This window comes from Hyperolius riggenbachi, chromosome 6 (genome assembly GCF_040937935.1).
Source record: "Hyperolius riggenbachi isolate aHypRig1 chromosome 6, aHypRig1.pri, whole genome shotgun sequence".
Taxonomy (NCBI): Eukaryota; Metazoa; Chordata; class Amphibia; order Anura; family Hyperoliidae; genus Hyperolius; species Hyperolius riggenbachi.
Genome location: NC_090651.1, coordinates 319,250,923 through 319,278,114, shown reverse-complemented (window position 1 = coordinate 319,278,114; position 27,192 = coordinate 319,250,923). Strand labels below are relative to the sequence as shown.

The 27,192-nt window shown below is 45.4% G+C and overlaps 2 protein-coding genes across 5 annotated transcripts in view; one reads left to right on the top strand and one right to left on the bottom strand.

Moving 5' to 3' along the window:
* Positions 1-781: 781 nt before the first annotated feature.
* On the bottom strand, positions 782-26,981 carry AKT1S1 (AKT1 substrate 1). 4 transcript variants are annotated; one of them, XM_068241365.1, is made up of 5 exons: positions 26,902-26,981; positions 15,073-15,560; positions 6,846-6,923; positions 4,588-4,736; positions 782-1,188 (listed from the first exon to the last, which is right to left on the bottom strand). In XM_068241365.1, the coding sequence occupies exons 1-5, from the start codon at positions 26,943-26,945 to the stop codon at positions 1,042-1,044; spliced, it is 906 nt and encodes a 301-aa protein (XP_068097466.1). In that variant the 5' UTR covers positions 26,946-26,981; the 3' UTR covers positions 782-1,041. The 4 variants fall into 4 exon arrangements, with proteins under 4 accessions (XP_068097466.1, XP_068097470.1, XP_068097468.1 ...); XM_068241369.1 differs by lacking the exon at positions 26,902-26,981 and adding an exon at positions 20,190-20,374; XM_068241367.1 differs by lacking the exon at positions 26,902-26,981 and adding an exon at positions 20,206-20,372.
* The window catches only part of TBC1D17 (TBC1 domain family member 17), a 112,036-nt gene continuing 105,412 nt past the window's right edge, over positions 20,569-27,192 (top strand). The window contains exon 1 of the mRNA XM_068241363.1: positions 20,569-20,669. Within this exon, the coding sequence (XP_068097464.1) occupies positions 20,664-20,669 (6 nt within the window). The 5' untranslated portion in view covers positions 20,569-20,663. The remainder of the gene's footprint in view (positions 20,670-27,192) is intronic.

The following is a 27,192-nucleotide window of genomic DNA, read 5'->3' as shown; positions in this document are numbered from 1 at the left end:
TCTAGCTTTTCTCCCATGATGCTGTTTACAGTGGGTGGTAAAGATCTGACAGGTTTTGGACTACTCCAGCTAATGGGGACTCAGCATCTCCTTTACAAACAACCCCTGGAAAGGAGATATACAAAAAAGGTGTCAACCAGCCTGTCTTGCATACCATTTTAGCAACTGCAGTTAAGCAAATGCTGTTAAAGAGCAAGAAAACCCCATGGGGGAGATTTTTTACTGCCTACTGTAAGCTACAGGAACAGACCATTCATATGTCATACAATCTGAGAGAAGTGTACACATGGAAAAAACCCACAATAGCCCTTTAAAGACAAGGATGATACCATACCTCCCTACTGAGGCAGGGGTCACACTTGTCTTTCAGTTTTCTGAAAAGTGTAGAAACTGAAAGACAAGTGTGACCTCTACCTTACAACAGCTAATGTAATATAGAGAAAACTGACAAATTGCGCAAGATGTCAGTTTTTTCTCCGTGCGAAATCTACATTCAAGTGTGACATCTCATTGATTAACATGAGCTCAGTTGAAAACAGTTTCTGTGCAGAAAATGCGCACGGAAGCCAACAAGTGTGACCCCTGCCTGACTGTTTGCCTAGACGGGAGGTGTGGCTTTAGACGGCACTGACAGCTTGAGGTGGATGTGATCTAATGTGTTCTATGAAATGAACTGAAGGCATCTCCATTATGTGAATGGTATCAAACCTGTACCACACCTAGAGATCCAGCAGTCCCCCAGACATTCTTTACAGAAAAATTAAAGACCACAAAAGCAAAATAGGGGCATTCCTCTTTTATTGAGGGCAAGAATTAAAAATATGGGGTAAAAATTTGACAACCTGTAAGGGGGAATCCAATCCACGTCACAAGAAAGGTTTGGGCCAATTCTTAAAAAAAGGGGAAGTTTAAAAAAAGTCACATTAGGAAGTGAACCAGTCAGCCTCCTAATGGGCATGGACTTGATATGAGCTTGTTTGCTGATTAGTTACGTAAAAAGTCTTTAGTGTTCAGCCCAGCAAGTGGCAGATCAGGCAGAGCCTAGTACTTCCGGTATCTTGCGTTGTATTTCACCTGGAAGTCGCCTGTGTTCAGACGAGGGCGAGGAAGGTCCCCAAATGGCTGGGTGTTGTCATGGGCCAGCGCCCTCATGCTGGCAGCAATCCTGTCCAAATCCGGCGAGGGAGCCTATAAGGGAAGAAGGTTAACAATTACCAGACGTGAACATGGCCACCCTTTCATAATTCATTGCAGGCATTACTAAGCAAGTGTAGGTTGAACTGACAGTACCTAAAGTGCTGTTTAGCCCTTTACCCTTTAAGTTGCCATGATACAGCAGACTCTCCAAGGTTACCATGGAAACTGCCAAGAAATGCCAAGTGACTACATTGGCAGGCAATGCATTTTCATAACTTGGTAGTTGCTGACCCCGGGAGGGAATTATATGTATCCTAGTAAAGGCAGAAGCTGTGTGAGCAAGTCAGCTTTTACTGGAAAATTCAGCCATTCCCTACAGGTTTGTTCATCTAGTAGCCAATCAAGTGTATGATGCCAAATGTGTAGACAAAAAAAACCAAAAAAAAAACCCAAGACAAACATTTATATTGCGCTTTTCTCCTTGCGGACTCAAAGTGCCAGAGCAGAAGCCACTAGGGCGCGCTCTATTGGCAGTAGCAGTGTAAGGGAGACTTGCCAAAGGTCTCCTACTGAATTAGTGCTGGCTTACTGAACAGGCAGAGCAGAGATTCGAACCCTGGACTCCTGTGTCAGAGGCAGAGCCCTTAACCATTACACATCAGCCAACTGCTGTGTAGATAGGTCATTGACTGCAACACTAATGCTGAATACATGGTTTGTTCCTGCATCAAATGCGCCGCTCGATTCCCGAACATTGATTTTTAGGTCGATTGCCATGTAAAGTATGGCAAGAAAAAAAAAAAAAAAAAAAAAAAAAGACCCAACGATCCAGCAAACATGTCAGAAATAAACGAATCGACGGGAATAGAGTGTGGGAACGAACTGTGTGTATCCAGCATTATGCTCCTTTCCTGATGGTTAGTGCAGCCAATCGTGGCTTTTATTCTGTAACAAAACGCACATCTTATATGTTACCATTGTGTGATCAGGTCCTTTAGACAAGACACAGAACATTTATCACGCTTTTCTCCTGGCGGACTCAAAGCGCCAGAGCAGCAGCCACTAGGGCACACTCTATAGGCAGTAGCAGTGTTAGGGAGACTTTCCCAAGATCTCCTACTGAATAGGTGCTGGCTTACTGAACAGGCAGAGCCGAGATTCGAACCCTGGTCTTCTGTGTCAGAGCCCTTAGCCACCATGGTTGAAGATTCAGAAATTGTTTTTTGATAAGCACTTTACATTTGAAATGATCTGGCAGTTGCTACTTTGTGTGATGGGAGCAGCCATTTTGATTTTGCCTCTAGGCTTGGGGCATCTTCTCACCTAGTCATAAATGTATCCCAATTTTGCAGGCATAAGTCACTTTACAAATCAACTCTGCCTAGACATTGTAGAATATTCCTGATAGACGTTGGAGGAAATTGTTGCATACATCTCTAGTTTGTAGATTGCTTGAATATATGTACTAACTGCATATGAACCAGCATTAATGTCACTAGTTCTCATAAGCATACAAAGACCATCCAAGACAGGTTACACCAATCAGTACACCTACTGAGCACTTGTTAGGAAACTGAGGAAGTTAAGCTATACTGTCCTGAGATTCTAGACAGTCAGGTTCAAAGCATAATTTGATAAAGGTGACATTTCCAAGTTGGAACACTGCCCCCTTGTGGCACACTGAGGTAAATGCTCAGCATTTCTTGCTCTGAAGCCATAGGCTTACAACCCCTAGTGACCAAATGATTTTCTAACAATTCAGTGCTCTGCAGCTTTAAAAGCTTGCTGCAGAGCCCTACTACTAAGCACACAAATTAATCCCCCTCCTTTTCTTGCCACCAACAGGGCTTTCTGTTACCTGCATCTGATTGCTTCTGTGACCATTTTGTCTTTAAAGTGGACCCAAATTAAACAAGGTTTCAGAAATAAAATCTACTTTCTAAATGATGATAGCAGCCTTTTTTTAGCTGCGTGACAAATAAAATTTTACATTGGAGGAACCCCACCCATATTGCCGGGACAGAATCGAGCAAACTGGTGGAGTAGGTGGTGTTTGGCTAAGGAGGAATTGCTTAGGGCTCACACCAGAGCCCCTTTTCAGCGGTTTAATGCAGAGTCAATACTTTGCAATAACCAAGGTAAAATCCATAGACATTTCATTTTATCTTTCACACCCGATGCTGCGTTTCGATGCGTACGACGCACAGAATCGGCGTTTTTCCCATTGGTTAATTACTACCGCTACTCAGTGTTGCACCGCAGATTCTTGACAGCCACAGGCTAGTCAACCTGTGCAGGAAAATGGCTCCTGCATGCGTTAGATGTGAGAGCCCTAAGGATCCTTCGACATCTATGCAGATTCATAGTTTTGATGCAACGGCTAATGTTTGCGTTAAGGTAAAAAGTCCATAGACTTTCATTTTACCTTTCACACCCGACGCTGCGTTGGTGTGGTGCACCTGGGACCTGTTTCTCGTCCGACGCACGTGGCATTTTCCCATTGGGTTCAATGAATAGCTACTGCCGAGATTGCGTCGCACCGCATCAGCCTATGAGAGGTGATAGGCTCAGCTGTCCTTGTACAGCACTGCACATGTAAATAACAGCCGTTACACAGCCTGTCAGCCGCTATTGTGGCTAGCAGGCTGAACATGGAAATACACATTATGGAAGGGAACGATTGCGCATATGCAGTCCCTGCAAATACCACCTACTCTTGATGCCTTTCAGCATTAGGCAGTCCTGGGGCTGCCACCTTCCTGATGCCTATCAGCATTAGGCGGTCAGGAAGGGGTTTAAGTGTAACCAATCCGAAGCTCTGGTACAAAAGTAGATACAAAGAGGGAAGCCTCATGAGCCTTTTGAGGTTTCCCTCTGCTCTCCCCATCGCTGAACTTGTCCCTCCCAGAGCTCAGTGACATAGCAATGTTGCCAATTCCTGTTGGTACTGTGCGGCTCTTCTGCATTCCTGGCTGTGCTGTAGATGCTAGAGCCCGCCCTGCGCAGTAGCATGGTGCCGTGGGCTCAGTCCTACTGCCTGTGCTCCCGTCACTTGCGCAGCCATGACTGCAAGGAGAAGAGCTGCCCTGATGTGGAGGGGCTGCTGCTAGCCAAGGGAAGACTCAGGATCCTGAGGCTTCCCTCTTTTAAAATGCAATATATTTAATAGGAAACCCGATCCTGGCTTGGGTGTGTTTTAAATAAGGGTAGAGCACTGTTAAGCCACTAGTGCCTAGTAAAAAGGTGTGGTCCTGTAACCTGTACCTCACTGTCTACTGCTCCTGGGTCATAGAGTTAGAAAATTTGCAGAAAAAGATAAGAGTTAAACCCTTGTTGGGGCCACGGCAAGAGTTTAGAAAGATGTCCCATTAATCTCAGTGCACTGCAGACCCAACATGCAGCAGACCTGATCTGAGCAGTGAAGCATGAGCCTACCAATGCTGTACCTACCTTTCCAGCTTCATCGTCAGATGATTTGTTGGATTGTCTTTGCTCTTTGAAGCCCCATACAGGCACTGTGACTGGGAGAGACTTGGCATACTGCTGGAGATTGCGCTGTGAGGGAGGCTGTCCTGGGGCATCTTCAGTCAAGCTTCCATCTGCAAAGTCATAATGTTAAGCAGATGCTTTACTGTACAAGGCTTGAAAATTCATTTTACAGTGTTTAGAAGTGTGCCCACCACCCCAATGTACACGTTAGAGATTCCAGTACCTTTACCAGTCGCAAGGGGAATTCCCTGGGATTTTTTTTAGTCAGAAAGAACTGAGCGCTTTGGGGAAAAAGGCTGCATGACATCATAGCCTAGTCTAAAGGCCCATACACGTCAGATTTTTGCGAACAACCAGTCGTTTGAACGTTCCGTCGTTCGCACGTGAAATCCGGCATGTGTACAGACTATCGTTCGGTTGATAAGACTGGTTTTCAGCGATCCGCCCGGGTCGTTCGCAAAAATCCGACGTGTGTATGGGCCTTAAACCTCACTGGGAGGGTTGGGGTTACATATCAATATACAGAGTGATCTAAGTGTTTAGGACACCAGGATAGCCAACAGGCATCATGAATGTGCTACATTATGCTTAAGCCATTTATATCACTTAAGAGGACACCTGAGGTGACATAATGAGACAGACACTAGTATGTCCAGAGCCAAGAATAGAAATCACTATGCTGTACTTTATCCTCTCTGCCTCAAAGAGTTAATCAGATATGCAAGTGTTTGTGCAGTCAGGTCCTGGTCAGATTATAACACAACCCTCATCTATATGAAGACCAGAAGTCACTCTCCAGGCAGAAAAGGCCTCTGAGAGCAGGAAAGATAAAAAGGGTCGATAGCTCATTGGGTTTTGATATGGCACACTTTAGATGAATGTGTCATTGAGCAGAGAAAGGGGGGGGGGGGGGGTTATGGGATATCTACAATATCTTTTGATGAGGATGATAGGGACAATTGTTTATCAGTTCATTTTCATCTTGGGCGTCCTTTAAGGTAGAGGGGCAATGGCTACTTAACTGCTGCATCTAGAAACAGGTCTCAGCGGCAAGTTAGACCTACATAATGTTTAAGTAGCTGTGTAAACATACCTACTTTTCATGTTAAATATGAGGCAAAAACTGTAATTGAGTAGGATTTAGCTATATTGGGACAAATATTGCAGAAGGGGTGTCTGCTTCAATGTACAGCCAGTGTTGCATATCAGACTACAAAGTATTTTTCTCAGAAAGCAAAAACAGTATAAAAAAGTGTGTGTGTGTGTGTGTGTGTGTGTGTGTGTGTGTGTGTGTGTGTGTGTGTGTGTGTGTGTGTGTGTGTGTGTGTGTGTGTGTGTGTGTGTGTGTGTGTGTGTGTGTGTGTGTGTGTGTGTGTGTGTGTGTGTGTGTGTGTGTGTGTGTGTGTGTGTGTGTGTGTGTGTGTGTGTGTGTGTGTGTGTGTGTGTGTGTGTGTGTGTGTGTGTGTGTGTGTCTACATGTTGCAAAATAGTATGTGGCATCTGGCTAGATTCCCAGTAGCATCAGATCTCTCGTGGGTACTCACGATCCTAATGAGGCTTCCCACGCCATCCTCAGTCCCTCAGGGGTCTCGCTGCAGCCCTCCGTACAAGATGACCTCATTTACCTTCCCGGCTCCTGCGCAGGCGCTCTGACGGCTGTCGGCTCCGAAGTAGGCGGAAATACCCGATCGCCGTCGGGTCTGCTCTACTGCGCAGGCGCGCCTGAGATCGGGTATTTCCGTCTACTGAGCCGAAAGCAGCCACAGCGCCCCCGCTGGAGCCAGCAAAGGTAAATATTGAACTGACAGTCGGGTCTGTCGCTGGCTGTTTGGAGGGCTGCAGCGAGACCCCTGTGGGACAGACGACGGCATGGGAAGCCTCATTAGGATCCCAAGGCTTCCCCCACCCGAGGTGAGTACCCCCCAGGGGATGTTTTTGATGTTACAGAGTCTCTTTAAGCCCCATCTGCACGGTACAATATTCCATCAGATCTAATAGATAATGTACAATCAGATTGGGTTAGATTTTACAATAGATTTTGGGGATTTCTCAAAGCAAAAATCACAAAAGTGATCTGAACACTGTAGATGCCTACATATGATGCAATTTATTAGATCTAATGGAAAATTGTACTGTGTAGGTGAGGCTTTAAATGTCTGCAATTTAAGAATACATTTCTATGATTGTTATCTGTAAGTTATCATTTATAGCAGCCTTACCATCAGTGCTTTCTGGGTCAGATTCAAAAAAAGGTTCACATTCTTGGCTATTAGAGTCTTCATCCATCACAAAAAGTCCTATAAAAAGACCAGGAAATGTTATTTGCAATATACTGAAGGGGAAAACAAAAACCAAAAAGCAAATACAAAACTGCCAAATTTAGACAGACAGCACCACCTAGTGGAACATTTGTAGTAGAGCATTTTAAAAGGAAATCTGAAGGAAAAAAAAAACCTGATTGTGCTGCTAAAAGGTGTGTACACGCAAAACTTTGATAGGTCCATCAGACCTTCCCACTGGGCAGGTGTTCTGGTGACAGCAGTGCGTGTGTACAGACTGATAAGGCTGTTTCTGAACGATCCACTGAGCAGATCGTTCAGAAAAGGCCTCATCAGTCTGCCTGACAGACTGTACACACCCACTACTATCGGCAGAACGCCCGCCCAGCAGGAGGGTCTGACGGACCCGTCCATTACAGTAGTGTGTGTACGCACCTTAATGTTCCATTTCTTAGCTTTACTATACAGATACAAGTGGTTTCCAGTAGAGGGAAGAGTTAAACTTCAGTTATCTATGCAAAAGAGCCTGAGCTCTCCTTGGGTTGCTGTCTTCTGGAGCACTTAAATATCTAAGTAAGTAAGATTTAGATAAGATTACTGCAGGGAAGTTGAAAGGGTCATTAGCTCTGTTCATTTTATAGTTTCAAGTACAGAGTGTTGCAAATAACAGAATTATGCAATGTTAGAATTCTTTAAGTTCCAAGGGAGATCTGCAAATTCGGGAACGTTACTGTACTGCTGGATGTGGTTAATTCCACCCAGGCAGGATCCCCCCCCCCCCCCCCCCCATGGTGGATTCCATTCCTCATATCTCCCTTAGTGCACAGCTGGACCATTTAAAGAATTAGCTATCTGTGCCAGAAATAGAGTATGGCTTCCCCAGCACATCATTTACTGCAATCCACTGAGGTAACCAAGGGGACTTATTGATAAGGAAATTGCCGATTCATGAAGTCTTGTCTGAATGGGATCAGGCTTGTATGCCATTACACAAGAGGGTCAGCTTCATAGTATCACATCTCAATTTAGTGCTTCTAATCTGATTGGACTTTGTTCTACATGAAGTCCAGTGTCAACATTAGAAGGCTCCAACCCCTTCCCACATCTCTGGGACTTTCCCCATCATGAGCAAGGCTAGTCCTAGCAAGAGGTGGTATAAGAGAATGCACTTCCTAGGCCACCTGATGTGGAATGAATGCTCCTAAGCAATACTTGTGGCCCAAAGACAAATGCAACCTGTATGAGTTTTCTGCAATGAGGAAAATGCATGCAATTGTAGTAAGTGTGCTCCCAGACTAAGGCCTCTGTGCTAAGCAAGCAGATGTGAGAGTTTGAGAGGCATTTCACTGCCCATCAACAGTCCGTGGAAAAGAGGGCTAAGTGTTACTGATGAGAATACAATTTGAGTGCATTTCTTTCCTCTGTACACTAGCTATGGTAAGACTTGGTAACAGCAGCCAGCTGTTCACCAGTAATTCTGTGCATGGGTCACAAAACACTGCACATGTGCAGAGCACTTCTGCCTACAGATGCCACATGGAGCACAACACTGGAGGCTCATGGATGGGGCAGCATGTGCTATAGCTGCAACCCAGTCATGTCAGAACTAAAAACACCCCTGCTAGAAACTGAGGCCTGGAACCCAACAGAAAGTGCAGTGTTCTCCCCAGGCTCTTTTAGCCGGGTGCTCCACCCAGCTAGTTTTGGTGAGCACCCAGCTGTCATCAGCTCACCTCCTGCTCTGCTGTAAGCAGAATTGTGCAGAGAAGCACCTGCCCTGCATTCACTCAGATTGCCCCACCCGGCTACTTTTTCATACCACCCGGCTGGAAAAAGTTTCTGGGGAGAACACTAAAGTGCCATCGCTAGCAATTTGCAGGCGATTTTGGGAGAGATTTCTCTGCTCCTATACCAGGGATACCAAACCAGTCCAAAGTCCTCACATTGACACAGCTCAAACTGATGGGTCTGAATCAGGAAAGGTGTGGTCCATCAGGTAGAACACTCCTGTTTCTCAGTCCATCCTAAACACTGGCATGGATCTGGCCCTCCAGGCCTGGAGTTCCACACCTGTCCTTTAGTGGGTTCCAGGCCTCAGAGTGGAACTCTGGATGCTTCCTTAGTCTGTCCAGCACCATGCTGGAAATAATTCGACATTAGTATTGACTATTTTGACTGCTCCCCATATGTATGAGCACAGCTGCATTGTCCAGGCACAAAGCATGATTCCTCTGCTGCTAAGGACCTTTTCCACTACCCTGCATTTTGATTCTGATTGCCAACGACAGCAATAAGCAGGGTACATTAAGCTAATGGAAACAGCAGTAGGAATTTGCATTAATGCAATCTGATTGTGGTGCAATTTTGGTCCAAAACAGGTCATTGATTTAGTGGAAAAGAGCCCTTCCTCATTGCAGCTGTGCTCACCTCCATGTAGTAGAGCTGCAACAGAGCAAAAGGCCATGTATGAGCAGCTCTATGCTAATTCTACTGGCTCCTGCAGTGTGGTCATGCTTGTATAAGGGGAGGAAAGCACATCTGCTAAGAGTTGTTGGCAGTGGACATCAGGGGAACCTTCTTCCCTCTACAGACTTGTGTCATTTTACCCAACTTCATGGGCATGGCTAGCACTTTATTCTTGGCTGGAGGTGTTAAGTACAAATTTGTTTTGTACAAAAACCAAAACCCATTTTGTGTTGACCGTTTTCACAACAGATCACAGCTTCCTTTCCCTAAGGGCCCTTTTCCACTAGCAATCGCTAGCGTTCACGTTGAATGCTAGCGATTGCTGAATCGCAATTAGCGGCGATTCCGACGTTCGCGACTGCGATTTTGCTATGCACTGCATAGCAAAATCGCGGCAAAAGTCGCTCTGCGGCGCGATCGAGTAAAAAACGAATCGTGGTAGTGGAAATGACCTACCGCGATTCCTATGTTAAAAAGCAAACCGTAGCGATTGTAAAATCGCTAGCGGTTTGCGTTTTTGCGATTCAGCCAGCGCAAACGCGCTGGTGGAAAAGGGCCCTAAGAGCCACTGGGCATCAGTGGATGAGATCTGGAGGAGGCTGAACATGCAGTCTACTAGGGATGGTCAGCACTATGCAAAGAATTTATGTTAATGGAATTTGTCTTTTCTCAAGCTGCATAATCCTGCATCTCATTGGTGATCTCTATGTTTCTAGATAGACTATGCAGGACACTGATGCCTTCCATCAAGGATCAAGCTATAAAAAAAAAAAAAAAAAAAAAAAAGCTCTGATCAAATAAATGCTGAAAGGGCAGCTGTTGGTAACAAGGCACAAGTCTATACAGAGAAAAAAAAATCCCTCAAAGGGAATCTGGTAAGGATGTCAAACAGATGCATGTTGCTGATGGACCACTCACATCAAGGTGGAGTTTTGCTAGTCCATTTTCACCTCCTTGCCTGTTATCTCGAGCTCAGCTCGGGGTAACCCGCTGTGGAGGATTGCTCTGGCCCTGCTGGGCCAATTTACATAATTTTTTTTAAATCATGCAAAGAGCACTTTGCTTGCTGCGTGTCACCTGCGATCGCCGCCGATTTGCCATGTTAGTGCCCCCCCCCCCCCCCCGCTGAGACCCCGTGCGCAGCCTGGCCAATCAGTGCTGAGGGGTGGATCGGGACTCCTGCTGATGTCATGTCATTGTGGTCGCCATGGCGACCGGGAAGCCCTAAAGGAAATCCTGTTCAGAATGGGATTTCCTTATGGGCGAGTGCGCCAGCAGCGATGGGAGGGGGAATCATGTAGCTAGCGCTAGGCTAGCTACATAATAGAAAAAAAAAATGCAAAAACGTTCCCACGGCCGCAGGAATTAGACCAGCAAGGAGGTTAAAAGTGTATAATTCTGTATAAATCCATTCAGGCATAGCATCCTTATTGACCATTTCTAGACTACATCTAGCCATCACTACAAGTTTCCTGCAGGGTGAGCAGCAGAGACTAAAATTGGCCATACATGTTAGATGGCCAGCAGGTTGAACTGATGTTTGAGCCTTTGACCAAGGTTTAAATCCTTTCTAGAACCATTATGTAAGCCAGTAAGGAGTTTTGGGCAAGACTCCCTAATGATCCTAGTTGCCCACAGCGTATGCAACTAAAGTGAGTCTACAAGGAGAAATGCACCATATAAAAGTCTCGTCTCTAGGACTGCAGTGGATGTGTGGGAGGGTCTGACCAGTGGTAGTTTAATAAGCAAGGACTGACATGGCACAGTGAAGGGGGCCATACACTAAACTGGTAAGTGCCAAGCAGATTGTCACAAATGAAGACTGGTCAATGATACAATTCTGAGTTGATGCAAATGTTGGACCAGTCATATTATGCTGGCCTATTTCCAGTCTGTACAATAGCACCTCCCCTTCCCAGTTAGGAATTTGTGGCCTATATACAGCAGGGTTCCAACCCTGTCCTCAGGGCCCACCAACAGTGTATGACTGATAGTGGTGAAACCCCTCCCACAAGAAGAGTTCAAACTTGTGGGAAATAGCTGTTTACAGCCGTTTCCAACTGCCCCAAAAAAAAAACAAAAAAAAAAAATGCATGCAGCAGCTAAATCACCTGCCAACAGTAAAAATGTCAAATAAATGTCAGAATGTAAATCAGCGATTTAAAAGATTTTACAATGGGAACAGTGACTAAATCATTTATACATAATTGTAAAAATGAAGCACTTTTTTTCACTGGAGTTCCTCTTTAAAGCACATAGGGCTCTATTCATAAAACCTGGGCTCTATTCATAAAACCTGGGCTCTATTCATAAAACCTTACCGCAAGTTTTCCGCTCAAAACAGCGGATTTTCCCGTCCATTTAGTAAAGTGGGCATTCATAAAAGCTGTTCCCGCATGAAAATCTACAATCCCCCAGCAGAGCGAGAAATTTCCGCCTTCTCCAGTGTTTTTCTAGATTTATCTAGAAAAAAGTAACAAAATGGCCATTCATAAAGTTTAGAGGAAGCGGTATGTGGACAGGAAATACCGCTTCCTCTGATTTTGCAGATTACATACAAGTGAATGGGACAGACCTCCCAGAGAGAGCAGCGCACGGAGGGACTCTGCCGGCTGAAGTGTTTCCGCATGCCTTCCGACAGCTTACCGCCAGCTTTCAGCGGGAGATCTCTGCACTTGCATCGCAGCTGGCAAGATTTTTTTGAATGACCACCCAGAAGTGTAAAATACCGCTGCGGTATTTTACCTCTACGAGTATTTACGCCACAAGTTTTTATGAATAGAGCTAATAGACTTAGCTGGGGCATCTTCCAGCCTGCTGTAGTCTGAGACCCTTCAGTGTTCTCCATAGACCCTCAGTTGTGCTGCTGTTACTCCAGTCTGACTGCCACCTTGATCATGCTCCCATATCCAGGAGTGTTCTACATGGTTTGCAAGATGCAACTACATAAACAGTACAGAACGATCCAGCTGGGTCAGAGACTAGAGTGAGTGGACCTGAAAGATAGAGAGGCCTCAAAGACTATGTAATGACCTGGAAGTCAGACTCTCACCCCCCACCCCATTCAGGTGTGCTTTAAGACAGTAATAATTTAACAGTGCACTATATTCTGGAAAGTATACCAGATCCAAGGCAAAGCTACCTTAGGAAAGCAGAGATGTGCTCATACTTGAGGAACGAACAACAAGTATGCATATTCCAGCATGTGCATACCTCTACTTGTTAAGTAGCTTTGCTCCTTAAATCTCCAGCTATGGGATCATACAGCTAAGTGTTTGCCTCATGTCCCCTCAGCTGCTGGCAAGAGCTACCCAGCACTCCCAATTATGGTGACTGCTGGCTCAGAAAACTGCTGTAGAGAGTTTTACCCACAATGTTCTCAACCAGAACAAGTTATAGCCACTGACAGAGGGGCACATTCACACATTGAACTATAGCCACATTTCAGGCTGGGATAGACTCCCATTGCTGCATCTACAGATTGGCAATATGCAAGTCATTTTGGCTTGCAAACTTTATGCATTTTTGAATTATGCCAATTAGACTTCCAGCTGAAAATGATTGCAAGCTAGAATGAGTTGCATCTTATTGGCCATCTCTAATGTGGTGGTGGTGGGGGGGGGGGGGGGGATTAGTGGTTCCCAGGTGAAAAGCACTTGGTTCAGAGGATTCTTATGCAAAACAGACCAGAAGTTGCTGCCTGCCTAGATGCTGAATTGGCTACAGCATGACTACTACTACTACCACTACCACCACCAGGAAAGGGGGGGGGGGAATCTCAACTGCTCCGTCAGAACCCGCCCATATGCTGCTCTGTGAGGGCTGTAAAATTAGAAGAGCAACAGCAAATTGTGAATTGAGGAATTCTTTCCAAGGACACCTGAAAATATATGACTATCTCCCTCATTTCAGGTGAGCTTTATGCATCCCAACCTCTCAGATTTAACTGGACCACTATAAACAAGGTGGTGATCTTACTGTCTTCTCATGTAGAATGAGCATTGTAGCATGCACCTCTCCCAAAAGACCACTGTAGTGAGAGATATGGAGGCTGCCATATTTCCTTTTAAGCAATATCAGTTGCCTGGCTGTCCTGCCTCTAATTTTAGCCATAGACCCTGAACAAGCATATGCAGATCAGGTATTTGACAGTCAGATCTGACTAGATTTACTCACATGAAACAAGACACTACTGCAGCCAAATAGATCAGCAGGGTAGCAAGGCAACTGGTATTGCTTAAAGGAAATCTGGAAGCATGCATATACCTGACTACAGTTGACCTTAAGATTTAGGTTACCTGCACAAGTTCTGCTAGCCAGTCTAGTCCAACAGGTGCTACCCTGATGTGGTGTCAAACTGATGGCAGCACACCCTCTGTGGTGTACTGCTGCATACATTCTTTTTAAGCTCATAGCAAATCTATTAAAGGCACAGAATCTGTCTAACATGGTAAATCTAACCTTATTTCAGTTCAGGTAGTGAAGTGGTTGAGAACCTGTTTCTTGGCTCTGAGGGAGAACAGAAAGAGTTGGAGACCGATTCTCCTAAGGGCTGATTTACCTCAGACACAACAGCAGTGCATATGTTGCCAGGCAGATTGTGTGTCTTTTCCCATGTAATGGCAAGGGTTCTGCTAGATACTGAAAGTGCATGCAGGAGTGCTTTGTGTGCTGCAACAGATACATTGCCAGTACATTGTACTGGCACCACATGAGCAGCAACTGACATGCACATTTGCTGTAAAATTAATGCAGTTCTTAACAGGGATGGCCAGATACTGAACAAGACAACCTGAAGTGGAATTCTACAGGTCGCATTTTCAAGCTGAAATGAGCTTGCATAATACTTGGCATAGTTGCATCTGACCATGATGAGATGCAAATTCATGCAGTTTGAAACTTGATCAATGAATTTAAACTCAGGTTTAAATTGATTGGTCTTTTTTCAAGCTGCATATATTTGGATACAAATTTGAATCTCATTGATCATCCCTAATTGATCTATGTATGGACACCCATATATGAAGGATATGGTACTTGCAGAAAACAAACTTGCCAAATTAGAGATTGGCAACACAATGGAAATATTTCTGGACTGTATGCAAATTGTACAGTTTGGAATTTGGCAAATCAAAATGGAAGTAGATTAGATTTGCCTAATTCCAAGAGTTGAATTTACACCTCACTGATCATCTCTAGTTTAACCTACAACTGGTATGAAAGGCAGGATTGGTATGAAGTGCAGAGACAGCTCTGTTGTGGTTTGACTGTTGCTATCTGGTCAGATGCCTGACCTCATGTGACAGTGCTGTCTGGCAGCTCAGACTAGTATCATGTAGCAGCACTATAGCTGGAAGGAATATCACATTGAAGCTGTTGTCCACATGGGGTCAAGCAGTTGTCAGCAGCAGCTGTCAGACAAAGCAGAACCCCTCCCCCATTCAATGCACACTGCATAGTTCTAGCTAAGTGATGTGGAGATCCTTGCATAATTCCAGGTGTAAATGGTTCTCCATGATGAAGGCTAGACGTTGCCAGCACTGGACCAAGCTGGATCAGTTGTGTGGAAACCTTCAGACTGAAGAACCCTGAACCATTCAGCTTCTGGCTTTACAATCCAGCGGGAAAGCCAAGCTTAGAGTATTCCAGCTTTGATTTTTACCCCAAACAAAACCAGAAAAATCTCCTGGAAGAACCTCACCTGTTGAGTCACTTGGAACACTGTCTGCTTTGTGCAGGTTGCCCTGCTTGGTAAAGTCATACTCTTCCTCCTCAGGTGGAGCCACATGCGGCAGTGGCTCAGGCAGCTGAGCTGGGGGCTTGCACTGTTCATTGTCCTCCGGTGTTAGGAAGCCATCTCTGCCATATATAGAAGGGTAGCTCTTGGAGTAAGAGTTCTGCTTGCCACCTGAGGCATCTTCTTTGGCTTTGATAGGGAGCGGGCTGGTAAAAGAAGTGGTTTTGTATACTACAGCAATGTCATCAACATATCTTTGGGTGGCTTCCAGAAGCAACCCACTGCCATGAACAGTGTAAGAAAAGGCATTTGCAAACTTTGAGCCATAAGCAGTGATAAGCACAACGTCATTTCCAGTCAATCTGTGGTACTTGTCCGCTGCACTGATCAAGGCTTCCCAGGCCTCCTTGTGGTTGTCAGCCATATCAGTCATGTTTGAAATGTGATGAAACCTGTGGAGAGAAGGAATAACCAGTTATCCAGGTAAGATTTACACAACATAAAGTATCCACATGCTAGCAGTCGCAACCAGAACAGCACTAGAGCCAAGCCAATAGATTGCAGACCCAGAAGCTGAGGTAAAAAGACAACTGCCAACCCAGCTATGTTTCTTGACCATTTGTGAAGTATTACAATTGGGGGGGGGGAAGCAGCAAGGGGCACTCAGCCAAAGGCATAGTTATCACTATACAGCAAGTTATTCAGGGCAGCCACATTAATTTCCTGGATTTAGCATTAGAAGCACTTTCTATATCTACTGCATGTAGCCATGCAGAATTCTCCCAGAGCATTCTGGGCCACCAAGCACTGTTTTCAGTGGTTTTGTGACTAAACATCCTGCAGGTGTCACCACCTGTGATCATTTTAGTATAAAAAGGTTTATTTTAACTCCAGCTATTGGCTGGATAGATACACTAGTCCCTGACCACCACTAGTGTTTGTCATGCCCTAAGGAAAAAAACTCAGGCCCAGTGCACACCAAAACTGCTAGCAGATCCTCAAAACGCTAGAGGTTTTTGGAGCAGATTTCAGAGCGATTCTAGGCATGTTTAGAGACGTTTTCTAAACATGCCTAGTGTTTTTGGGAGCTTTTTTTGTGTAGCAGATTATAAATATTGTTAGAGTAAAAGATGTTACTGAACAGCTTCTGTAACAAAAACGCCTGGAAAACTGCTCTGATCTAGCGTTTTCCAGAACGGTTTTAGCCTTTTCTATACTTTACATTGGGGCAGAAACTCTTCTGCAAACCACAAAAGTGCTGCAGGACTGAGGGAAAAAAAATAAAACCACTGGTGTGCACCATCCCATTGTAATACATTAGCCAAGCATTTTCACAGGCAGAAGCAGTTTGGAAACGCTACAAAAACCGCTCGGTGCGCACCAGGCCATACAGACATCTTTGTAACCATCTACCCACAATGCCCTGAAACAAGGGTTGAATTGGACTGCTGCTACTCTTCCCCACTATTGACATTAGCTACAACTCAAAAGCAGAGCATGTTCAGTATTCCCTGCACATTAATAGTCTTAAAATTTTGGGTACTGACACTCAGGCCCATTAAGATGCACTAGTCTTGGCACTTCCATTCATTTGAATGTACAACACTAAAAGTAGCCAAATGCTTTTATGCTCCCTAGCAGAAAACGAGTGAGATGCAGAAGGACACTTTAATATAAAGTTTAGGAATAAAGTCACTAGATGATTGGGATCAAGGAGCTTGGCATTGAGCCTTAATGGACTCATGCATGGCTACAAAGTATTCACAGCCCCGAGACATCACCAGTAGGATGGCCAGTGATCTCCAAACTCAAGTTGATGCATGGTTAAGCAAACTTGTACACAAGTTTATGCAGATTGAAAATGCACCAAATACCCAATCTGGATTCCAGATTGAGGTTTCCCACTACTTTGTCTCAGACCTGGAAGACCTTAACCCAGCTAGACTTAAAAGTTTTAGTTGGAGTTACACTTTAAAGGGGTAACCTGTAGTACAGTAAAGGCAGGAGGATGAGATCTTTCCAATAAGACTGCTCCATTTGTTCTGAACTTTTGGCTTTAGTATGGAGTCACTTAGAACAGGGGCTCTGAATACTTGTTCAGGGTAAGTGACTCAAGGGATGCAGGCAGTTCCATTCAGTCAGGAAATCAATCACTGCATTGCCCTCAGTTGCAATAAAGAGCCTAAACAGGGCATCATAATACTGCAGTATAATTAATTGATCTGCTAAGCTTCGAGTGAAAGTTCATAAAAATGGGATCATTGGAGTAATCAGGAAATCGATTACAGTTTGTAGACACCTTCAGAGTCCACACAACTGTTTCTCAAAATGGCAGCCTACAGGACCCTCACTACAAGCAAAGGCACCCACTTTACAAATGACAATGTTAGTGGCAGCCAAGTAAAGGAGGCCATACATTAATTGTCAAATCAGCCAGCAAATGTAATTATCGAATTGAAAGAATGTTCCAGTGTGCACAATTGACTTATCTGGGTGAAATCACTTTTGATGCAAGCAGGATGGAATAGTGATGGGAATTCCGGCTCTTCTGAATCGGCTCCCATTAAAGAGCCGGCTCTTAATTAAATATCACTAGACACCACTCAGAATCGGATTAAAAGCCCAGCCCCTGTCTCCATGACAACTCCAGACTACTTCTCTGACTGAGGCAATCCCTCCTGCTACTGCTCTGCCCCAAACACTCCTACAAGCTGCAAGAGGAGGACTACATCTCCCAGAATGCCTCAGCGCCCTTTATTACGGAGCAAAGCAGAGCTCAAAGGAGCGGCTGAGGCATCGGCTCTTCTCAGAGTGAGCATCGGCTCCTCTGATTCACTTCAAAGAGCCGGCTGGGTCGTTCGCGAACGACCCATCACTAGGATGGAAGACATTGGGCTGTATTCACAATCATTTTCCACATGCAGAAAACTTGCAGGAAATTTATGATCAAAATAAGACCATGTTGACATTCACAACATTTTCTGCATTTTGTTCCCACATGTGGAAAATGTGCGGCAAAAGTGCATAAAATTACCCCAAAAGTCGGTAATTTCTGCAAGAGATCCAAATTCACAATGAAAACAGGTGCAATCCTGCAAAGTGCATTCATAGTCTGATATCTGCAGATCCCATACGCACTGTTTAATGGACATTCATCTGCAGATCAGAGCCACCAGGATAGATCTCCAGTCCATTGAACAATGCGTGTATGAGATCTGCAGATAGACCATTAATGCGTTTTGCAGGAACTGATTTTTGCATGTGTATAGCATTTTGCAAAGATTTTTATCTGATGGGATAGACTGTAGGTATACTCATACTACATGGAAGGTGGTAAAAAATAGGTCTGATTTTATTTTTCCACCAATTATTGTCTCAATTATGTACTTTAGTCTGCTTGCATATTATTACACTTTGTGTTAATTGCAGAAAAACAAATTAAGGCATTGAAGGGGCTTCATATTAGCCTCAACCTAAACTTAAAGCACTGAGAACTCAACAAGTTTCATACAAAAACTGCAAACAGATCAGACTTTTTGCTGACTGATGCAGGGTTACGTTCAGCTAGAATTGAACCAAACAATGCAGATTCGTCTGATGTGGATTGGTCCATCATCAAGTTACATGCCATTTCCTCCAATTTATTACCCCATTGATTATTTTTAGTATGCCAGAATAGCTGGCATAGGCATGCAGAAGAAAAAAAAAAAGTTGTGATTATAGAGAGAGCTCATGCCAAAAGACAGGTGCAGCTGCACCACACTCCCCTTGTGCTCAGTACTAGCATTCCAAGCCAAATCCCACTGCAGGACAATGATAATGCAATATGCTCACCATGAAAAGATACAAACTACAAGCCACAGCTCACACAGTAGGTACTGTCAGAGTGATAAGGATATAGATACTCACAGGTAAACTAAAGATTCCATAACTACAAGCCCCTAATACATCTGAAAATATAAATCCAACCATGTACCACTGAAACTGCCAAGGCTTGGTCATGATAGATAGATATTTTAGCACCACACCCAATAAGTTGCCAGGTAGTCCACATTGGAGCAAGACTAGCTCAGACACCCATAAGATCTTCCATTTGATCTGATTTCCAGTGACTTCTATAAGAACATGTTGGAAATATCAATCTGACAGTAAATCTGCAGGAAAATTCTGTGCGAATCTAGCATTAGGGCCTGTCACCACTCAGTTTTCCTGCAAGAGTTGTCCCACTCAGTTTTGCATTGCTGTTTTTCCTGTATGTGAAAAACAGTCAAGTGTGAACTAGCTCATTAACATTGGTTGCAGTTTTCCTGTGCAGGAAATGCACAGAAAATCCTGCCAAGTGCAGACAGACCCTGCACCACATTTACTGCTGGATGGATTTCCAATATGAACAACAGACTCATTACCAGCTAGCTGTTGTGTGCAGAAATCCAGTTGTCAAATCAAGTGTGATCCCTGACAGTCATGATGCAATCAGTCTGATCTGTTACTGATTGTTGCTCCAGTTTTAATGAATATACTACAATACTCCTGTTTATATAACCTGATGTCATCCAGCATCTTTTAACTTATATTATAGTACCAGTTCAACGTTATATTCATATTGCACTAACCCCATTGCCCCTTACTCCATGCCTTACTGAAGCCCAATCACTTCCTGATCCTCAGAAGATCCACAAGTTAATGAAGTCTCCCTGCAGGGGCACAGGCAGCAACAACAACAGTCACTCCAATTTATCCTCGCACCAACTAAAGCTAGCAAAAAATAAACTTTTGAGTGCAGTTCTGATCCTATTGATTAGCTGTCAAAATGCAGCTCTGCAAAACAAAGAGCAAAACTTGCTGCAGAGTGACAGCCCCCTCCCCCCACAGTGATCCTGCACAGCGTGGAAGAGAAGGGAGATAGCACACAGCAATCAGACACACTGCCCGCCGAATACCTGCAGTCTTCACAGTCAAAATCCGAGCCCTGGGGGGTCGCACAGCTACAAACGTCACCACCGACCTATCCCTCCAACCGCCCACTACCCCCTTTAAACCCCCTCAAGGACCGCCTTGTTAATGCTAACCCCGCCCATCACCTGGTTTTCCACTTACTGGGGATCACCTGCACCTTTGCTCGGGAAATTAGGAGCCGATCACTTCAGCAGGCGGCCATGCGTCCCAGTTCTCACCACATTCTACTTTTGCCCACAACCAAGATGGCGCACGACGCCTACAGCCATCCAGTGCTGCGTCAGCTCACGTCCTGTCGCCCTCTCAGTGGCAGCTGGCTCTGTAACTCAACAGCATGGGACAGCCGGGCAGGGTATTAATCAACGGTACCGATGATATTTCAATGGGGCCGGTGTTTAGTGTATGAAAACAAGCGTTGCCCTAAGCAAAGATGGCGGCTGGCAGGCTGCGGCTGCTCTGCATGTGTGGGAGGCTGTTTGACATTTTCCACTCCCCCAGTGTGATCGGTTTGTTTATTTCATAGAGCAAAAAGAAAACAGAGGCAGCCTGCAGCGCCATAGGGCAGGATTTCGTGCTGAAACCATCTAGTTTGCACAATCATGCAGGTTAGCTACATGACACACAGGAAAAGGGGTGACATATACGGTCATAAATCAAACTGTGTAATAATCCTAGGTGGTGGTTCTGTGATCTGCAGGGATTGTCAAAGTGCTGGACAAAGAAGCAGCCCTGCAAATGCACTGCAATACTGAATGCCACAAGATGACCAGGATCAGTATTCTTCCCGATTGGATCAACATACATGTTTTGGTTTGACAGCGTGTGATCTGAGGCAGGGGTCACAATTGGCAAAATCGTGTGCATTTGCGCAATGTGAAAACGCATGAAAAAATGCACATAATGGTTGGCTATGGGGCTACTGCGTTTTCTGTTCTCTAGAGCGATTCGAAATTGCATTTTGGCTACGGGAAATTGCACCACTTCATATGCATGTACAATTCGCGCACCATGTATTAATTAATGTATTAATTGGCCAGGATGCATTCGAATTGTACAAATGCATGCGTTAGCTATTCTGCAAGTGTGACACCTGCCTGAACCAGAGCTATTTGGAGGGATCATATTTGAGAGCTGTAGATTAATTATCCAGCAGTTGGTTAATTAAGGCCTCTCTTTGGACGTCTAAACTGCTCATTTGTCGAGCAGTTCAGCGACCTGTCTGCTGCCCACAACTGCCATTTGGGTGCAATTAAAATGCAGCCAAATGGCAGGGGTTGTAACACCATCGGCACTTATACGGTCGGCGATAGCGGCGCAAAGGATTGGTTAGGAGCATACATCCAAGAACGGTGCTGCAAAATCCCGGTGGCGTTAATTACTATTCCCCCTCCAGACCACCATGGACTCGGGAAAGTTGCAATTTGGCTGCCAGCTATTGCTGAAGTCCGAATTGCACTTTTTCTCGTAATTTGGCCTCTGTCTTTTGCCGGCGCCCACATTACTCTCTGAGTGCCACCATAGCCATAATTCTCATTACAGCCTATGGTGGCACCCAAATGTCCGGTGCCCTTTTTGCCTGCCTCGTAGTTAGGATTCGGCATCATTCGAGTTGGGTTCAAATGAGAATAGGGTCATGTTAAAGGGGGTTTGTAACGTCTAAAAATAAAAAATTAAAAAAAATAGTACCCCAATTATATATGTCAACAATTTTTTTTTTTCTATAATTGGTCCGCCATTTTTGTATTTCTTTTTCCTTGGTCTGAGTTTCTTTGCCAAACTTTTAGGAACTATGCAGTGCCAGTGGGATTGTGGGAAGTTTTTTTTAAGTATAGTATCAAGCTTATCTAAGCATACAAAGCTTCCTACAGATAAGATAATCTGAACAATTAAGGTAGCCATACACTGGTTGATTTGCCATCAGATTCGACCAAATCCCTCTCTGATCGAATCTGATCAGAGAGGGATCGTATAACTGCCTTTACTGCAAACAGATTGTGAACCGATTTCAGCCTGAAACCGCTCACAATCTGTGGTGGTGGTGCTGCCGCCGCTCCCCCCCCCCCCCCCCCCCACCTGCATTACCTGCTCCGCCGGCGCGACTCCCCAGGTCTCCGCTGTCTTCTTCTCCGCTCTGGTCTGGTCTCCGGGTCCGGCAGGCTTCACTTCTTTCTGTCTGGGGGAAGTTTAAACAGTAGAGCGCCCTGTACTGTTTAAACTTCCTGCCGGGACAGGAAGTTCAGTGAAGCCAGCCAGAGACCAGAGCTGAGAAGAAGACAGCAGAGACCGTGGAAGCCGCGCCGACGGAGCAGGTAATGTATTGCAGCTGTATTGCATCGGTCGTCGGGCACTCGAACGCCGCTAGCGACGCGCTCCCTACCCGCGGGCGAACGACAGTAATTTCCCGCACGGAGCGATCGACGGGACCGATCTATTTCGCAGACTAATGCTGGGGATACACGGTATGTTTCTGTACCGTGTATCGAACAGCTGATCCGGCTAGCTGATAATATTCAGCTGGTCCGATGACGCTGCTCGACCCGCGCCCGCTCGATCTCTGCCGGCGGACAATGGCAGGGAATCGAGCAGCTGATAAGGAGCGCCGGCGGGGACGAGCGGTAATCGATCCGCGCGCACGCACGGACGAGCGGGGACGCGGCAGGAGTCGATCCGGCGGCTAATTGGCCGCCGGATCGACCCGTGTATTCCCAGCATAATGCACAGCAATACAAAGTCTGTGCGACATTCACAGTGCACACGTTGCGTTGTGTGTAACATGTAGCAATATTTAGAAAGTGCTGCATGCTGTACGTTTAGCAATACATTTGCTGCGTTATGTGTGTTGCACATGCTCAGTAATGTTTTTTTTTTTAAATGAAATGCATGCGCCGTTTTTGTTCCATTAGTATGCAACGAAAACAGCGCACCAAGAGACACATAACGCAGTGCAAATTAACATCCAATTTTATAACCAACATGCGCTGCGTTAGGGGCACGTTGTGCGGCTTTAACGTCGCATCAAATGCAATGTCCCACTGTGAAAGAGGCCTAAGGACACTATGACACAGAAGAAGGTGAATTAATCCCCCTAAAGGGGCCCATACACCTAACGATTTTCCCGCCGATATACAGCAGATTCGATCACTGTGATTGAATCTGCTGTGAAATTGTTGCGCAAACGTTGACTTAACGATCAATTTCCGACCGAAATCGATCGTTCCCATCGATTCCCGTGGTTCCTGTCCGTGCAGAAGATTTTGCTCGATCGCCGGTGGGTCGGAGTGCGTCAATAGCGGCGTTTGAATGTCTGACGACCGACGCAATACATCGGCAATACATTACCTGTTCCGTGGGCGTGTGTCCCCACTGCTCCTTCTCCGCTGGGCTCCGAGTCTGGCAACCTTCACTTCTTCCTGTCGTGGCAGGAAGTTTAAACAGTAGAGCGCCCTCTACTGTTTAAACTTCCCCGGACAGGAAGTGAAGCTGGAGCCCTGGAGCCGAGTGCGGAGAAGAAGACAGCGGAGACTGGGGGACTCGCACCGGCCGGATCAGGTAATGTATGCATAGGGGACGGCGGCAGCTTCACAGATGGTGAATCGATTTCATGCTGAAATCGATTCACAATTTGTTTGCAGTAAAGGCAGCCATACGATCCCTCTCTGATCAGATTCGATCAGAGAGGGATCTATCTGTTGGTTGATCTGATGGCAAATCGACCAGTGTATGGCCACCTTAAAGGTGAACATACATCCAGCAAATCGGCAGTTGATTGACTGTCCGATTCAATAATTATCAAATCTATGAAAATTGATGCCGCCCGATCAATGATTCAACCAATTTTGGGCCAAAATTGTTCAAATGTATTGATCAAACAAGCTGGAAAATCTCAGGTAGACGTGGTCGATCAGGTGTACGGTGGTAACAGCGTGCAATATCAGGATGAGTGGTGAGTGCGATAGAATCTCAGGCTGCTGTCACCCCAAATGTAAATGTGCCATCTCATGTGCCCTTGCATTAAAATACTTCACCTGTCCACTGTCCTCCGCTCTAGTACCCATACATCTTCCGCATTGCTGCCCCACACTGGCATATAGCAAGTGGGGTGTGTGTGCACGTGTTGTGTTAGCCACGTGGGGTAGCATTGTGGAAGAAGAGGATGTAAGGGCACCGCGGCGGACAACAAGCATTATTTTTTAATGCATGGGGGGCACATTTACATTTGGGGGGCAGCGGCGGATGCTGCATCACAAAGCTGATTCACAAGAGATTTCCTGCTAATATCGATTGATCTTCTTAATTGAATCTGCCCAAGAGAAATTGGTCCAGAGTTTGTGTTAGTGTTAAGGTGGCCACTAACACCTTTATGTTAGAGAGAGAGCCACGGAGTTGCGTTCCACGTCGCATGTCATGTGACTCCAATGTTTCCCCCTTCCAAACTGGACGGCGGAGATAGCGGCAAGTAGAATATCCGTGATATTTACCAAACTGCTACTATGGCCTAACCCAGGGGTGGGCAAAGTGTCCCCTTGATCGGGCCACTCCTACTGTGTTTCTTTCCCTCACTCTGGAACTGAGCGCGCAGGGAATTGTTCCAGCTGCGATCTCCATGGTGATGGCAGCATCATGTGACACGCTAGTACGTACTGACAGCATGTCACATGACACTGTCATTGCCATGGAGATTGCTGCTGGAACAAGTGATTAGGTGAGTCCCTTGTGTTGTTCATGCTGCATGCAACTTGGAAAGGATGGCGGGTGAGAGAGCATGGGGGGGGGGGGGGAGATTGGGCCTCTAGCAATGGGTTGGCTTCATAGCAGCAGTAGTTTGTACACAGCTGGCCTAACCTTACCCTACTCTCACATGAGCCCTCCCTCTCCATGCCAAACCCTAACCAACCCCCCCCCCCCCCTTCACCACCACCACCCATGCCTAACTCTAACCTACCACCACCTTCTGGCCCACATTATGCCCGGGGCCTCATTTGACATTACAGTCTATGCGCAGCCCTTCTTAAAGTGGACCTTCTTCTCTGCTCTAAAAAGATAATGAACAGCATAATAACCTTTAAACAAAAACATTTATTTGTTACAGCTGATACAAATCTTGCAATAAATTTGCAGTGTGTCTACTTCCTGCTTTCATGGAAGCAGACATAGGGTTAACATCTGCTCTGCCTTGGCAGAGGAGATTCCTGACCTGACACCGCTGAGAGATCAAATTACAGTGGTGATTAGTAACAGATGAGGGGGGAATTAGACAGGCTAAACTCTCTAAATACATACAGGGTACAGTTTTCTATGGTTTCCTTCTGTATTGTGCAAGAGTTCAGGTCCACTTTAACATAGCACAGTTGGTGCCAAAATTAATTGAACAGTGGTTTGGACAATGCAATGATTGATTGGGTAGGTTGGAAAATCATATCTCTCTTATATGCTCAAAAATCCAGACCTGTCAGCATTGTTTTCCCCTTATCGACAATTTCCCAACCACCACCATTTATTTAAAGTGAATGGGAACCGCATTTTTTTAAAAAAATGAAGCAAGGAGAGGGAAGGCTCTGGGTCGTATAGAGCCTTCTGTCTCCTCTCTCGGTGCTCTCTATCCTGTGCTGGCTCCCCCCCCCCCCCCCCCCCCCCGTTTCAATCCCCCACCAAATATTGTATTTGGAAGTCTTCGGGAGCTGTGTCCTCCCGAAGACGTTCGGCTCCATACTGCACAGGCGTGAGCATGCAAGAGAGCGTGCTTGCGCAGGCGCAGTACAGGGACGCCCTTCTTCAGGAGCAATCAGGCTCCCTGAAGAGTTCTGAAGCCTCGTTCGGCCGGGTAAAGCAGTATTTGACTAATTTAGTCAAATACTGCTACCGGGCGGGCCAGCACTGGAACGAGGGGACCAGGAGAGGAGCGGGAAGGCTCTATAGGACACAGAGCCTTCCCTCTCCTTGGGTAAGTATCTGTCTCAATTTTTCAATGCGGTTCCCATTCACTTTAAGCAAAGCTTACAAACGAATGGAGCTGTATGCAGCTTACCGTAACTGTAGCATAAAATCTGCATCACAGATTCTACTCTAGTCATGTATGTATTGGCATTATGTTGGGCTTCTCAGGCCATATCATGTAATGAGTGGACAGCAAGCAGCATCACAGGACCTTGCTCTCACATCCGTGACATAGAGAGTTCCCAGAACTGCAGCAATGTAGAGCAGCAGCCAGTCAAAGTGGAACTGAGAACAGCAGCACATTATAACTGGAAATAATACTAACAATAGCTAATGTTAAAGCAAAAGAAAATGTCCAAGCAGTGGGCTTTTTTTTTACTTCAGAATGCAAAGGCAGTGCGATTTCATTGCTGTTTTTACAAATTGTAATGCACAGCATTTTGCTGGCAATTTTCCTGTACTTCTATGCAGAGGCATCTCTAGAGTGTCACTGGGTGCGGAAACTCATGATGTCACCCCTCTGTTACCCCATGAACCTCCAACCTCACCAGGCTAAACACAACCAATAATACCTTTTTTTGTATATTTACATAGCCTTACTCCACTCTCTCTTAGCCTGGAGCTTGATGTCAGCCCCTTTGCTGGTGACACCTGGTGCAGTCTGCACCTACCGCACCCCCCTAGTGACACCACTGCATCTATGCTTTCTACACAAGCCTAAATGCTCAAATATTGCAGCAGGATCAATGTTTGCAATCAGGCAATCGTAGAAGTGAAAAAGTGCGGAAACTTCCCTGCCTTCTCTACTATAGGTATATAATTGGTTGATTTTTTTTACATTACATTTTCATTTTATTACATTAAAGAAAATCTGTAATGAGAAAAAAAATAAAAGTTACTTACCTTAGTAGATGGAAACCTATGCAAAGTACACAGGCTTTCCCCATTGTCCCCACTGCTGCTTGCTGGGATCAGCTTCCTCTTTACCATCATGCTTCTGTACATGTCTCAGTGCGGCCTGCACAGTAGCATGAAGCAAGCATGGACCATATCTGCGCAGGTGCATACCGTTGCTGGCGCATGCACAGTACTTTACAGGAGTGCAGCCATGAAAGCATAAATGCTTAAAGGTTCCCAGCACTAGATAGGTGGAGTCAAGGAGGACAATGGGAGAAGTCCCTGGATAGTCACGTC